Below are 16,315 nucleotides of genomic sequence, written 5' to 3'. Positions count from 1 at the left end.
GATTCGACACATACACAATGAAAAGATATATATATATATATATATATATATATATATATATACATATATATATATATATGATTTTTATAAAATATAAGTACACAAATTATATATATACGCGGTATGCATGTAATTATAATAAAATATTTACGAATCTTACTTTTTATAAATTGTTTGAAAAAAAGGAAATGATTATAATGATTTTCATTCCATTATTTATAAATGAAATCAAAACAAATTATTTATTGATTGATAAGTTTTGTAAGATAGGTTTGATAAATTTCATTACGAAAATTTAATTTCATTTTATTATTGTAATATTTTCATGAGTGACAATCACTATGAAATATGAAACATAAACATTCGTGGTAACCGATACTCGTGTGAATTCTAAAAGTGCGTATCCACTTGTTACGTATTTTCATATCATATCATATCACCGTCGCGTATCAATATGGACAAGCAAAGAACAAACCATATTCTCTGTTTTTATATGCAAGAATGATTCGCAATAATGATATATAACGATACTAGAATATGCAACAAGTAGAAACGCATTTTAATGTGTAAATTATCGTGATATTTACCTCGAACTGATAATCTATGATTACTGATGATCACTATCTTAAAATATATAGAATTTATATTACAGACTTTCAATAATTTTATATAAATCAAAGTGTGTGCGCGTGCGTGCTTGTGTGTGCTTGTGGTATGTATTGATAATACTTTTCTTCAATACTTCTATTTGATTTTTAAGTTTTTGTAGAACTATGAAACTTAATTCAATATTGTGATATTGTCATGTCATTATACAGTTATTGATTATATTAACATAATAAGTAGATGCTAATGAAAATATATATTTAATATTTATAAAATCTTAAAATAAGAATGTATTTTATTTGTACGAAAGAAAGAAACAATAGATTTTTAACACAATCATGGCATGCTTTTGAAATACAGGAAATGATATGAAGATTAATGGTTAAATATATAAGTTTAATTTACATAAGTTCATGTTGAATTCTTTTCGATAATTTCAGTCTTCTTCGAAACTTCCAACGGTTCGAATGATCTTCCGAGTACGATAACATCTTTTTTCTTTTCGTATATTTAATTTTGGTTTTTGTGTGGTCCCCCTCGCCCCCCCTCGTAAGAAAAACGAAACGATTAGTTATTTTTGCAAAACGAAAAAAATCAATATACGTTCTTATTGACAAATCTTCCAATAAAAATATTTTATATATATATATATATATTTTTGTTTTGTTTTAATTTTTGATTGATTAACGACAGGATGTCAACAAATGAAAAGAAAAATGTTTCGAGAATACAGAAAATGAATTGGATTTTAGTGCTATTTTATATTCATCTTCATCTTTTTGGTGTCTATGGATTTTGGTTGTTACTTTCCGAAGCGAAATGGATGACAGTGCTATTTGGTAAATTTTATTAACATCTTTTTATAAATAGAAAATAACATCACAAATTATAATAATATTTTAAATTGTATCATATTGATATTATTATCATTAATTATTCTAATCATCTTATATTCATTATCGAATCGAAATAAGTTTCGATGTTACTTTCTGTTTATATTTACATGCACAAGAATATATGAACAAAATATCTCGAAAATATAACAAATCCGTAAATGATTTCAGCCATTTTTGTCATATCGATCGCTTGTTTTGGAGTAACCGTAGGCGCTCATAGATATTATGCACATAGAACATTCGAAGCATTAATACCTCTTAGATATTTTTTCCTTATAGCTCATACTGTTGCTGGTGTTGTAAGTGTCAGTGAAAAATAATATAAAACAAAAAAATTAAGTTGACATTGAAATATTATTTTTATTTCTATAGGGTCCTTTGTATGACTGGGTTCGTTATCATAGGATACATCATAAATATTATGATACTGATAAAGATCCGTATTCTAGTAATAAAGGATTTTGGTACAGTTATTTTATCAGCTATATTATGAATTCAAATTTGAAGGAAGAGGAATTGAAAAAAACAATAGACATGCGAGACATCGAAAATGATTCTTCCGTTTTGATTCAGAGATCGTAAGCGTCACTTTAATTATTTATTTACTATATATATATATATATATATATTATTATTATTATTATTATTATTATTAATAATGACTATTATTAGTTATGTCTAATCGTTAACATTTCTTTTTAGATTATATTGGAGTTTGGTCATACCGGTAACATTAGTAATTCTTATTTTCGTGCCTATGAAATATTGGAATGAAAGCGCCCAGAACTCTATCTTTATTATGGGATTTTTACGATTGCTTATAACTTCTAGCGTATCTAAGATGGTGAACAGCGCCATCTTGGTATGGGGTCTTAAACGAGGAGACAAGTTAATGTCCATTCTATATATCATACGATTATTTTACAAGCTGTTTTTCAAAATGCCAAAAAGTCACGGTACCATTATGATTGATTCTGATGGTATACGTGTTAATTGAATTTAAGTACTTATAAGTCGTCTTATCAAATAGAAAGTTATCGTTTTTGTAATATCTGTGATGTTATATATAAACTTCCGAATGTTAAGATAATGATCTCTCTCTCTTTCTTTCTCTTTTTCTGTTTTATAATATATATTATATATAGTTACGAAAAAATTATAGAATCAGTATTGTCTTATTTTTCATTTATATAAATTCTCTGACGATTTTTTTGACTATTTTTTTTATGACGTAGTTATATTACGATCATGTGAATCAAATAAGAGGGTAGATTCGAATATCGACAAATATCGTTATAAAGAGTATAAAAAAAATGGGCTCATTCGAATACTAGGAAAGAAGGAAGTACTTTGAAAGAACATAATTTAAAATACAAAACATAATATTACTTAATCAATTAATGGAGTTAAAGGGTGAATTAGAAGGATGGTTATTATCTTCAATATATTTATAACTTCCTTTATTAAGCCCTGATGTTCGAATGCGCTCGTTTTTTATATACCATTTATATATAATACCAATAAAAAAAAAATTAATCAATGTTTTACAGATTTCCAGTCGATGATAATTCGATCTTTTACATTACCAAATCTTATTGGCTAAATTATCATTATCTTCTTCCTTGGGATTGGAAAAGTTCGGAATTTGGCAAATACGATAAAGGATGCGGTACTGTAATAATTAAAATTTTGCGTAATTTTGGTTTGGTGAGTCTACTTAAAACCTCGTCGACGGAAGATATTAGAAACATTATTCACAAATTTGGGAGTAAAAGCATTACATTGAAAGAGGCGATAACTGAATTACAAAAGCGAAGCGAAAACGAAGCTAAACGAGAAAACCTACGTTTTATTCATTAATATAAAGAAGTATTTGTATTTTATATGTTTATACAATTTAGACAACTTAAATGTTAATAAACTAATTACATAAGAAAACTTTTTTAAAGAATAATTAATTATCGACGTTTATAATAATCAATTTTGTTCTAAACAGAAAAATATCATTCTTAATTTTATTGTTAGGATATATACATAAATATATTTAATAAAAAATATTTTTTATTCTTAAATATTTATTTTCCTTTTATTAAATTTTCTAAAATTATTACAAATTACATAAATATACTTGAAAATAAATTTGTATTGTATAAGAGATTTAATTCTACACCCCAACAAATTTTGTAAATATAACATATCACCATCTACAATGTTTTTTTACTGGAATTTTGTAGATCTTAAATATTTAGAAATACAAGATTTAATTGTACTTTCTATATTTGTCGCTATAGCAGTGCTCATGGAGTGCAAAGGATTTAAAAATGTTCAAAATTATGTTTCTTGTGTCTATATCTATCAGAGTCATTGATATGTATAATTTATGATTACGTAGATAAATGACAATAGTAAGGAATTGATAAGTGTATCAGAAATTACAAAGATCACGGTATTGATAATTGAGCTGTTTCAATTTCTTTTTTGCGAAAATAAAAAAGTGGAAATAAATATATATATATATATATATATATATATATATATATATATAATGAAAAAACAAAAGAGGATAAGTTATCGTAATTATTTACATTAAATGATCGTTTGAAGCTTTGGAGATTATTAGAAGAGGATATAATAATAACGAAAAAGTGGAAAATCATCATTTTTAATTTTATAAACAAAAACTTTTATGAAAAATAGAAAATTGTGTATTAGGAATATCAATTTGTTTGATTCCTTGTTTATTCTTTTATTTTCATTTATATAATAAATTTAATTTCGCGTCATCGTGTAAAAACGATTTACCAAAAGATCATTTTATATCATTATATCACCTATTAGAATCATCGTATCACGCGTCACATAACATAAATAAAGTATGAAAAATTATGAATATCATTATTCTCTTCATAACGAAGTTCAATCTAATCAAAATGTTTGAAAAAAATTTCTTCTACGTGAAATACATTTCTTGTACTTTTTATAAACTAAATTTCTTAATTAAAACTTTCATCTTTTGATTTAATGTAAGTTCGTTTATTGGTTTGAAATATGGAAAGCATGGCAATTATTTCAAAACAGGTACTTAAAATCATTTTCTTTACACATATGTCATTATAACGCTTATTTAATACATTTATTAATATTAATATTTAATTTATTAAGTTGGCCAATAAATATTGTTGGAGTATTTAATATTTTTTATTTCAATAAAAGAAAAAAGAACAAAATATAATATAATATTGAATTGGCCAATGATTAATGTCAAAATATTCAATAAAAAATTCTAGTATTTTTTATTTAAATCTAAGATATTGATAGCTTCGTGAAATATATATTGATGAAGTAGCCGTTGGTAAAGAGGGCTGACGTATGATAAACAATTTTTTCTATAACTTTTTGTCTGCGATATTGTCTTCCAAAATTTCATATGGCTCTTTTAGGTATCGAGAAGTTATTAATGTTTTATGTTTAAAAATAAATGATTTTATTATTAAAAACTGTGAACCTATGTGAACAATATGTGAAATATGTGAACATATTTCGTTTGGTTAATATGGCTGAAGGTATAAAAATTTCTTCCTATTTAATTACTTCATCTGTCGCGTTATCGGAGTAATTGTCATTATTTTTTTCATAGTTAAATTTCATATATTTCGAATAATAAGAGAACAATGTCACTTATATTTTGTCACTATTTAACTGTCTAAATAAATTTCCCTCAAATTTGTGATTTAACTAAATCATTTTCTCCTATTCGAAATCGTTAAATATACAAATATATACAAGAATTGTTCAATATTATTAGGATATAACTATTTTAATGTTATCATAATTATAGATACGATTATGTTATTATCATCAACATAATTCAATTTTCTCCTTACTCGATTTAGAATTGGAATTTCGAGATCCGTTTTAATAATTAATCGAATTTTTATAACTTGTCAAATTATAAAATTATTTTAATTTTTATCGAAGAGAATTTTTATTAAATAAAATAATTAATTATTTATGATTTTATACATAATGTAAATAAATGAGATATCGGTCATGATGAATAATATTATTGACTCATCTTTGTTTAATTTATCGAAAAAAAAGCATGACCACATATGGTCATGTCGAATGATTCGTTGCGTCATTGTCCACGTGCATAAAAAGGAAGTAGAGTCAAAGTTGAAATTCATCGCATTTTTTATTTTCCAATTTCCATATACAGAGTTGGTTGCGTCAGCATTTTGTACGATCAAATTTAAACGGGATTATGCGTTTTTTTTTTTTATACATTTATATTCCTCGTTAATTTATACATTGATTTAGTCATATATTTTAATTAAGAAATAATATTGGTTAATTATACAAAATAATATTAATAATATTATTGAATAGTTCTAATATAGTCTATTGGGTTATAAAATAAAACCTGCAATAGCAGATTTCATTTCCTTTTATTTATAAATCGTTTAAATCAAAAGTAATTTTTCATTTTTTCGATTTCAATACGTAGACAAATTTTTCAGCCGATCAAAAAACAATACGTAAGACAATTCGATCGTGTTTCTCTTTTTCTCTCTCTCTCTCTCTCATTCTCTTTCTATTTCTTTCTCTTTTTTTTTCTTCTTTTCTTCTTCTTTCTCGAAGGATTGAGAAGGAGAAAGGATAGGTGAAAAATGATCGTCGTAGAAATTTTAATAAGGTAATAAAATTAAGGACTTGTATTTCATTCAATCGATCGTCGATACTCGTGAATATCATAGTAAAAGAGTGGATCGACAGGATCAAGTAGAAATTTCGATAAGGTAACAAAATTAAAGAGTTGTATTTCATTTAACCAACCATCCAATCAGTATCTCCTAAAATTCATCCAATTTATGAGGTAATTCATCATAATTATCGTTGTGATATTTAAAATTCACAAAATTCTTTGAAGCAAAAAGAGTGAGAGAGAAAAAGAGAGAGAAAGAGAGAGAAAGAGAGAGAGAGAGAGAGAGAGAGAGAAAGAAAGAGAGAGAAAGATAAAGAGATATATTCGTATAAATTCGTAAAAACGTATTTAACAGTGTTATCGTATATGGAACATATATGGTTAACTAAATGCTAGTGAAATTTGTCAATTATTAATTATTTCGGTGAATATTGTAATATTCATTATTCGTAAAACATATTTTTTTATTTCTTTCTTTCTTTTTTTCTTTTTTTCTTTTTTCTTTCTTAACGACTTCAAATAATTTCATTCAATAATCATTCTACATACATAGTTATATATACAAAAAGATAACTCTGTTACATATATTTTCTAAATTCCTTTATCTATCGGCAAATAAAACAAGGCTCTCGCTGCATATCCATTTCTTGGAGTTTATTATAATTTTTCTCTATTAGAGATTCGTTATTTTCCTGAAAATCATGGAGAAGAATTTCCTTTTTTCTTTTCTATTCTTGAATCTTGAAAATTTTCTGTTATTTTAGAATGGAAAAAAAGCCATAGTTTGTGAGTACATATGGAACAATGATATTAGAACTTTCATTGTTCTCATTCTCTGTCTCCTTTTTTTCTTTTTTTTTTTTCACGAATACAATAACCAAACGGATAACTTTAAAAATCTAAAAGCATATAATTTCAATGGAATTATATTTTGGAATACATTTATGCAAATTTCCCACGTTTTATTGAATATCTATAAATCAATTTTACATACAACTGATTTTATGTCTGTTCTACAAAATTTAATATATTATTGTGCATCAAACATTTTATATAACCCGTACGTGACCTGATCATTTATTTATTGTAAATCTGATTTAATTTGATAGATTATTAAACGATCTTATTATTTATTACTATTACTTATTATTTATAATTAATTATATTATAAATCGTTTAAATCAAAAGTAATTTTTCATATTTTCGATTTCAATATGTAAACAAATTTCTCGGCCGATCAAAAAACAATACGTAAAACAATTCGATCGTTTTTTTCTTTTTCCCTCTCTATCTCTCATTCTCTTTCTATTTCTTTCTTTTTTTTTCTTCTTTTCTTCTTCTTTCTCGAAGAATTGAGGAAGTTGAAAAATGCACTTATTATTTATTATTAATTGCCACTTATTATTTCATTTTTTAGTAATAAAAATGAGTTGTAATATATTAAATTATATTGTATTTATTATATGATGTTTGATAAAAGATAATTAAAAGATATAATTATCTAATTATCTTATATAATGTCGATGGATATCAAATTTTAAAAATAATAAAAAGAATGAGGAGAAAAAAAACCATAATATATTATACTAGTCATATTTTAATATTTAACTATTTAGAAACATAGTTTCCTTCGATATTTATTTACTATATCTATAATATTTTTTTTTCTTATTTTCTTGCCCATTTTGTTTTTTCTTAAGGATAAATTCAAACATGGCACCGAATATTATAAGTAGCCCTATTGGAATTCTATTCAAAGGAGAAAAGATAGATGATCAATCAGTCGAAATAAACAAGGAAAAAGAAATATATAAAAGGACTATAATTTGGAGAAATGTTGCGATATTTAGCGTTTTACATATCGGTGCTGTCTACGGTGCCTATCTTGCACTCACATCTGCTAAATTGTTAACAACGCTTTTCAGTAAGTATGCATACATGCACATATTTTCTATCTCTCTCTTTCTCTCTCGCTCTCTCTCTCTCTCTCTCTCTCTCATTTCTCAATTCATAATATTATATGTCACATTTACGGATTAAAAAGATTTTATATGATGAATATTGAACACATTCAACCAATTGAAACGATTATTTTAACGATTCTGTTACGGGATTTTAGCACATTAAAAAATTTCAATAAAAATACATATATATTACATCCATTTTTTTTCAGGTATCTTACTTAGCATGTGGTCGGGTATTGGTATCACAGCAGGAGCTCACAGATTATGGGCGCACAGATCCTACAAAGCAAAGTGGCAACTTCGATTAATTCTTATTATATTCAACACTATAGCCTTTCAGGTAAAAGATAATCTATTCGTCTATTCAATAGATTTCCTGTATTTCAATACAAATAAATTGCTATGAATTATTTTATCGCGAAAATAATTATATTATTGCGAAAAAATGGATTGTTTAATTAACATAATATAAGATTTATTCGTATGTATTAAAAATCTTTCGTTAGCTATTAGCCGATCGTCGAAGAAATATATTAATAACAATAAACTAATATCTTTTCGATCTTATGAAATAACCATCGCTCGATAAAGATGATTAAAAATTAATCTCCTTTTGCGGTAGGATGCGGCTATCGATTGGGCAAGGGACCACAGGGTTCATCATAAATATAGCGAAACTGATGCGGATCCACATAACGCAAAAAGAGGATTCTTCTTCTCTCACGTAGGTTGGTTGCTACTCAGGAAACATCCGGATGTTAAACAGAAGGGTAAAGGAATCGACATGAGCGATCTTAAAAGTGATCCCATTATCGCCTTTCAGAAGAAGTATGGCCGCTTTTACAGTATTTTTATATATTTTACATTTATAGGAAATATGAGAATTTAAGTTAAACGAACAGCTATTACAAAGAGATTAATGTTTCAGATACTACTTCATTCTGATGCCTTTGATGTGCTTCTTTCTGCCAAGTATAATACCTATGTACTGCTGGAATGAAACTTTCCTCAACTCTTATTTCATTCCCGTAGTATTTCGTTACGTCTTCACCTTAAATACGACGTGGCTAGTGAATTCCGCCGCTCATCTTTTTGGCAATAAACCTTACGACAAGTTAGTTAAAGCCGATGGATTAATATACGGTGATTAATTTTAACGAATGATTTTGTAAATGTTGATATTGTTGTTTATAGATACATCAATCCTTCCGAAAATAAAGGAGTAGCAATGATGGCATTGGGCGAAGGCTGGCATAATTATCATCACGTATTTCCATGGGATTACAAAACTAGCGAATTGGGTAATTACAGGTATAATATCACAACGGCGTTCATCGACTTTTTTGCGAAAATAGGTTGGGCTTATGATCTAAAAAGTGTCTCGAAAGATATGGTAAAATCGCGAGTACTCAAAAGCGGTGATGGTACTCATGATGTTTGGGGTTGGGGCGACAAGGATCAAACACAAGAAGAGAAACAACATGCCATAGTCACGTATAGTTCGACGAAAGATCAATAACTGTTCTCTCTCTTGTTATCCTCTTCGCTCTTATTTGTTTTTCCTCTTTCGAAAATATCTTTACATTCACTTGACAAAACTAAGTAATTCACGATCATGAATTTATTATTCTCTATACAACTATCTTTGTGTTACGATTTCTCTCCTCTCCCCTTCCTCATCTTTTCTTATTCACGATAATAGAGTAACCTTGACATAATTTCATAACAATATAATTTATAGATAGAATAATCTATCGAATAGACTATTAGATTGTCTTTCAAACCTCAAAGGTTGAATGTAATAAGAATTAATCGGAGTTTAACATTTTGCTTTATGAATAGTTTATTCATAATCTGCGCCCTCCTGCTGCGATACCAATACCTACCTGAGCACTGGTCAATTAAAAAAGCTAAAAAAACAAATAATAATATATATGTTTTTTTATTTCGTTGAAATTTCAAAATGCATTAAAGTCTTATTATGCAATCGTGAGAAAATATGTACTGATTTGCTTTTAATTTGATGGGTATTATATATAATATCAAAAATAATCTAAAGGAACGTAACACGTTAGGACAAAAGGGGAAGTGAGAGAGAGAGAGAGAGAGAGAGAGAGAGAGAGAGAGAGAGAGAGAGAGAGAGAGAGAGAGAGAGAGAGAGAGAGAGAGAGAGAGAGAGAGAAATAAAGTTTGTGCATGTGTGCATACTTATCAAAATGCGATGTTAACAATTTAGTCGGAGATAAGAGCCGTAAGCAGTATCAATGTGTAGACCATTAAATATCGCGGCATTTCTCCAAACAATACGTCTCTTATATATTTCTTTTTCCTTGGAGAAAAGAACTCCTATTAGGCTACTTGTAATAATTGGTGCCATGATCGGTATATAATGGAATGATATATAATTGAAAAATAAGTACTTTTAATTTCAAAATATATGAAACACTTACATGTAACATTTTTCTATTATATTTTTTTTAAGCAAATATTTTAAATATATTAAAATATTAATACAATTTATTGAGAGTAAAAAGAATTTAATACTCAATGTTGGAAAAAATTAAACTTAAGTGTTTGTAGTTATTCTTAAGGGTAAAGAAATTCTTATTTGTTTTGTAATTTAAAATATTATTTTTATTTCCACAAAGTCCATTGTACAAGGCTCATTATCACGGGATATATCAAATGTATTTTAAGTATATTTAACAACAACAATGAAAAAAATTAATCGATGTTTTATAGATTTCCAATCGATGACAATTTAATCTTCTATGTAATCAAATTTTATTTATTCAATTATTATTATCTTCTTTCTTGAAATTGGAAAAATTCGAAATTTGGGAAATAAAATAAAGGATTTAATGATGATTAAAATTTGGCGTAATTTCGAGTTCATAAAATTATTTAATATCACGTCGACGGAAGATATTAGAAACATTATTCACAAATTTGGGAGTAAAAGCATTACATTGAAAGAGGCGATAACTGAATTACAAAAGCGAAGCGAAAACGAAGCTAAACGAGAAAACCTACGTTTTATTCATTAATATAAAGAAGTATTTGTATTTTATATGTTTATACAATTTAGACAACTTAAATGTTAATAAACTAATTACATAAGAAAACTTTTTTAAAGAATAATTAATTATCGACGTTTATAATAATCAATTTTGTTCTAAACAGAAAAATATCATTCTTAATTTTATTGTTAGGATATATATATAAATGTATTTAATAAAAAATATTTTTTATTCTTAAATATTTATTTTCCTTTTATTAAATTTTCTAAAATTATTACAAATTACATAAATATACTTGAAAATAAATTTGTATTGTATACGAGATTTAATTCTACACCCCAACAAATTTTATAATATAACATATCACCATCTCTAAGATTTCTTTACAGGAATTTTGTAATTCTTAAATATCTGGGAGTACAAGACTTGTTACCATAGAACGCCTATAAAGTGCAAAGAATTAAAAAATGTTGCTGTTTCAATTACTCTTTGAAATGATCGGTCGATAAAGTGTTATGTTCCTTGTATCTATTCTTATGAGAGTCAATGATATGTTTAATCTATGATTACACAGATCAATGGCAACGGTAACAAAAGATTATTTCTTATTTTTATTATTCTGAATCTATGCTCGGATTAGTCAACGATATCTTTGTATCTTCTGTCTTATTAGCTGTTTATATAAGTTCAACTAGATTTATTTATTTTTTTTTGTTTGATAAAAAGAGGAACATGAACGTTATTAAGGAAAAAATGAATAAATCTTTTGTTCAAATTCTATATACTTTCATTTAATATTATTACTATTATTAATGATTGGTATCTTTGATACTTTATCACAATTTCGATTAAATAACGATAGTTTATTCAAATTACTCGATACGTGTTTAATTTTCTTACAACTAACATTATTTTTCGACTTGACATGACATAAAAATACCGAAATATTTGTTTATAATAATTACGCGATTAGTACTAAATTTGTATTAATAAATGGAAAACATATACTGTTGACATAACGTTGTTCCTGAGCGAGATTCAGAGTTTATAAGGAACGCCTGGAATAATAATATACCAGATACAAATAAAAATTATATACTGCGCAATGTTTCGCCTATTTATTCACTCTTAATGCTTAAAATTAACGTAGTTGAGAAATGTATCAAAAATTGCAGAGATTACGGAATTAACCATGCGGTAAGATAATAGTAAAATTACATTTTTCGATCATAAAATAGTTTATCCTTTTGTTATTATCTTCGATCTTATTTCAACATTTGTTACAGTTTTATCAAACTGTACCGCATTTATTTCTTTATCAAAACGAATAATTTTTATTGAGAGAGTATTTTTTTAAATTTTACTTTATATGAAACGTTTACATATAATATTTTTTCCCTTAAATCTTCTTTAAGCAAATATTTTGAACATATTAATATAAGAATAATGAAAGCCAACAAAATTTAATTCGTAAATTTGCTGAAAATAAACCTTAAAAAGTTTATAGCAATTTTTAATGGCAACCAATATCTTAAGTTGTTCTGTAATATTTTCCTTAATAATAAAATTTAATAAAACAAATGAAACGTTTATTAGTATGGAAGATATCTCGAAAATATTACGAACAAACGAAATGGTCTTACCGCATTACTTGATTATTTTCCGAGTACTCTGAATAAAAAGAATCTTAACTAAATAAATTATGTATATATTAATATTGTGTATATTATGTATATATTAATATATATATATAATTGTGTATATATTAATATATACATAAACACGCGTTTCTGTGCGTCGGACGTCTATAAATTTTTACATTTATTATATATCCTTTTTTCATACGTTCAAACGTACTTTATAATTTTCTTTTTCAAATATCAAATAATTTTTAGTAACAATAAATTCACGAAGAATATTCACACAATATAAGTAAATTAATCGTTAGTTGGATTTAATGATTAACAATTACAACTCATCACCGTGGTTTAATTAATGTTTCTTTTTTCCATCATTCATTTTTATTGTTTCATTATTATCATTACTGAAAAAAATGAGCACAGTGATACGAGAATTATTTTACGAAATAATTCATCGATGACTTAAACACGCACAAAAACAAACTACTTTTGCAATTACATTGTAATTTGTAGAAATATTCTTATATAATCATCGTTTTGATTAAGTTTCCAGTAGTAATAACATTAAAACAATTGCCCAAAATTGGTATTAATAAATGTATTAAATTTAAATATTGATATTGTATATATATATATATATGCATACTTCCTCTTTTTCCCCTATATAAAAACTACGCAATAATAATAAGAAAACGAAGAAACCGTATCGCTAATTTACTAACAAGAACAAAAACATGAAATATAACTTAAGTAGTTCCCAGAATGAAAATGCTGACTTTTCTTTGCGTTATTTGTTTTGAAAGGCATCTGTGAAATTCTGAATGTTATTAAAGCGATCATGCCCATTTTACATTGACGTATTTATTAGAATCGTATCGGTAATGAGAATAGTCGTATCAAAATCTTCGAAATTTGTTGGATATAATTTTTCAAAGTCGAGACTTTCGTTGCGCAACAACGGATTTTTTTATCTTTCCGTTGGTGAATTATATGCACTACTGGAATTCAATTTAATACACAGGTACAAAGATCACCCACTCAGTAATAAAAATTATAATTTATCACATACCATTCAAGTTATGTAATTTAAAGAGGAACGTAATTGTATGTAAAAAGAAGAGAAGAACAAGGGAAATCATAAAATAAAGATTATTGTTTAGGGAATAATAAACTCATATTTACGAATTACTCTTAGTTTTGTTGAGTGAATGTAAGGATATTCTCGAAAGAGGAAAAACAAATAAGCGCGAAGAGGATAAAAAGAGAGAGAACAGTTATTGATCCTTCGTCGAACTATACGTGACTACGGCATGTTGTTTCTCTTCTTGTGTTTGATCCTTGTCGCCCCAACCCCAAACATCATGAGTACCATCACCGCTTTTCAGTACTCGCGATTTTATTGTATCTTTCGAGACACTTTTTAGATCATAGGCCCAACCTATTTTCGCAAAGAAGTCGATGAACGCGGTTGTGATATTATACCTGTAATTACCCAATTCGCTAGTTTTGTAATCCCATGGAAATACGTGATGATAATTATGCCAGCCTTCGCCCAATGCCATCATTGCTACTCCTTTATTTTCGGAAGGATTGATATATCTATAAACAACAATATCAACATTTACAAAACCATTTGTTAAAATTAATCATCGTATATTAATCCATCGGCTTTAACTAACTTGTCGTAAGGTTTATTGCCAAAAAGATGAGCGGCAGAATTCACTAGCCACGTCGTATTTAAGGTGAAGACGTAACGAAATACTACGGAAATGAAATAAGAGTTGAGGAAGGTTTCATTCCAAAAGTATATAGGTACTAAGCTTGGCAGAATGAAGCACATCAAAGGCATCAGAATGAAGTAGTACCTGAAACATTAATCTCCTTATAATAGCTATTCGTTTAACTTAAATTCTCATATTTTCTATAAATGTAAAATATATAAAAATATTGTAAAAGCGGCCATACTTCTTCTGAAAGGCGATAATGGGATCACTTTTAAGATCGCTCATGTCGATTCCTTTACCCTTCTGTTTAACATCCGGATGTTTCCTGAGTAGCAACCAACCTACGTGAGCGAAAAAGAATCCTCTTTTTGCGTTATGTGGATCCGCATCAGTTTCGCTATATTTATGATGAACCCTGTGGTCCCTTGCCCAATCGATAGCCGCATCCTGCCGCAAAAGGAGATCAATTTTTAATCATCTTTATCGAGCGATGGTTGTTTGATAAAATCGAAAAGATATTAGTTTATTGTTATTAATATTTTTGTTAAATATATTTCAATCACAAATCTATTGTATAGACGAATCTCTTACCTGAAAGGCCATAGTGTTGAATATAATAAGAATTAATCGAAGTTGCCACTTTGCTTTGTAAGATCTGTGCGCCCATAATCTGTGAGCTCCTGCTGTGATACCAATACCTGAGCATTGGTATAGTATAAAAGCTGAAAAAAGTAATAATATATAATCTATATGTTGCAAATATATATGTATCTTTATTTCGTTGAAATTTCAAAATAACATTATAATCTTCTTACGAAATCATAAAAATATTTGTATCATATGTTTTTGATCATATTAAATTTACTTAATTCCGCGGATATCATATAATATTATGAATAATCTAAAAGAACGTAACATGATGGGAGAAGGGAAGAGGAGAAAAGAAAGAGAAAAGAAAGAGAAGAGGAGAGAGGGGGAGGGAAAAAAGAGAGATGGAGAGGGAGATATGGAAAATATGTGCGTATGTGCATACTTACCGAAAAGCGTTGTTAACAATTTGGCAGATGTAAGTGCAAGATAGGCACCATAGATAGCACCGATATGTAGACCGCTAAATATTGCAACATTTCTCCAAACTATAGTCCTTTTATATATTTCTTTTTCCTTATTTATTTCGACTGGTTGATCGTCTATTTTTTCCCCTTGTAACAAAACTCCCGTAGGGCTGTTTGTGATATTCGGTGCCATGGTTGAGTTTATCCTTAAGAGAGAAAAAAAAAAAAAAAGAAAAAAAGAAAATTAAGTAAGACAGATACTATAAAACAACACATATAAATAAATATCGAACGTATTTACATTTTTAAACGTGTAAATTCGTTCTTTTTCTCGTTATGTCTGCGATATTTTTTTTCTTTTTCTTTTTTTGAATAAATCCATAGAAATTTGTTTATATTGTACATCCGGATACCTTCTTCTTCCACTCTTTCAAATAAATAATGCAATTGTCTGACGATTATAATAGATTGTCTCATAATTCGTATTCTTGTTTTTAATAATTAATATGCAGGCAAGTATACGGTTTATGTGACATCGTGAAGGTTTGGATTTGGCTTCTCTGGTCCGAGACAAGCAAAAGTCGGATGGTAAAAACCGATATCTCATTTATTTTCAAATATATGAATTTTTTAACTCTAAGATGACACACACATGTATGTACGTATATATATGAAGAATTCTATTTTCACCATGAATAGTATATT

The 16,315-nt window shown here is 27.1% G+C and overlaps 3 protein-coding genes across 11 annotated transcripts in view; 2 read left to right on the top strand and 1 right to left on the bottom strand.

The window, feature by feature from the left end:
• Positions 1-128: 128 nt before the first annotated feature.
• On the top strand, positions 129-11,323 carry LOC124952322 (acyl-CoA Delta-12 desaturase). Of its 3 annotated transcripts, none has more exons than XM_047502011.1 (6): positions 129-1,445; positions 1,671-1,801; positions 1,875-2,080; positions 2,205-2,390; positions 3,053-3,240; positions 11,097-11,323. In XM_047502011.1, the coding sequence occupies exons 1-6, from the start codon at positions 1,301-1,303 to the stop codon at positions 11,216-11,218; spliced, it is 978 nt and encodes a 325-aa protein (XP_047357967.1). In that variant the 5' UTR covers positions 129-1,300; the 3' UTR covers positions 11,219-11,323. The 3 variants fall into 3 exon arrangements, with proteins under 3 accessions (XP_047357967.1, XP_047357966.1, XP_047357968.1); XM_047502010.1 differs by lacking the exon at positions 11,097-11,323 and having other exon boundaries at positions 129-1,085; positions 1,300-1,445; positions 3,053-3,467; XM_047502012.1 differs by lacking the exon at positions 11,097-11,323 and having other exon boundaries at positions 129-1,155; positions 1,300-1,445; positions 3,053-3,467.
• On the top strand, positions 6,158-10,572 carry LOC124952321 (acyl-CoA Delta-9 desaturase-like). 3 transcript variants are annotated; one of them, XM_047502007.1, is made up of 6 exons: positions 6,158-6,198; positions 7,908-8,131; positions 8,381-8,511; positions 8,794-8,999; positions 9,100-9,285; positions 9,366-10,572. In XM_047502007.1, the coding sequence occupies exons 1-6, from the start codon at positions 6,173-6,175 to the stop codon at positions 9,688-9,690; spliced, it is 1,098 nt and encodes a 365-aa protein (XP_047357963.1). In that variant the 5' UTR covers positions 6,158-6,172; the 3' UTR covers positions 9,691-10,572. The 3 variants fall into 3 exon arrangements, with proteins under 3 accessions (XP_047357963.1, XP_047357965.1, XP_047357964.1); XM_047502009.1 differs by having other exon boundaries at positions 6,168-6,301; positions 9,366-10,570; XM_047502008.1 differs by lacking the exon at positions 6,158-6,198 and adding an exon at positions 6,270-6,378 and having other exon boundaries at positions 9,366-10,571.
• A 643-nt stretch (positions 11,324-11,966) lies between the features above and the next one.
• The window catches only part of LOC124952319 (acyl-CoA Delta-9 desaturase-like), a 19,227-nt gene continuing 14,878 nt past the window's right edge, over positions 11,967-16,315 (bottom strand). For 4 of the 5 annotated variants that reach the window (XM_047501998.1, XM_047501996.1, XM_047501997.1 and 1 more), the window contains exons 2-6: positions 15,593-15,816; positions 15,147-15,277; positions 14,797-15,002; positions 14,511-14,696; positions 11,967-14,430 (exon numbers count right to left, since the gene is read on the bottom strand). In XM_047501998.1, coding sequence (XP_047357954.1) covers positions 14,106-14,430; positions 14,511-14,696; positions 14,797-15,002; positions 15,147-15,277; positions 15,593-15,803 — 1,059 coding nt within the window. In that variant the 5' untranslated portion in view covers positions 15,804-15,816 and the 3' untranslated portion in view covers positions 11,967-14,105. Of the gene's footprint in view, positions 14,431-14,510; positions 14,697-14,796; positions 15,003-15,146; positions 15,278-15,592; positions 15,817-15,911; positions 16,103-16,315 lie in introns of those variants that run through there. The other variant, XM_047501995.1, reaches the window with a different exon arrangement.

Source organism: Vespa velutina, chromosome 10 (assembly GCF_912470025.1).
Source record: "Vespa velutina chromosome 10, iVesVel2.1, whole genome shotgun sequence".
Taxonomy (NCBI): domain Eukaryota; kingdom Metazoa; phylum Arthropoda; class Insecta; order Hymenoptera; family Vespidae; genus Vespa; species Vespa velutina.
This window is presented reverse-complemented; position numbering and strand designations above follow the sequence as displayed.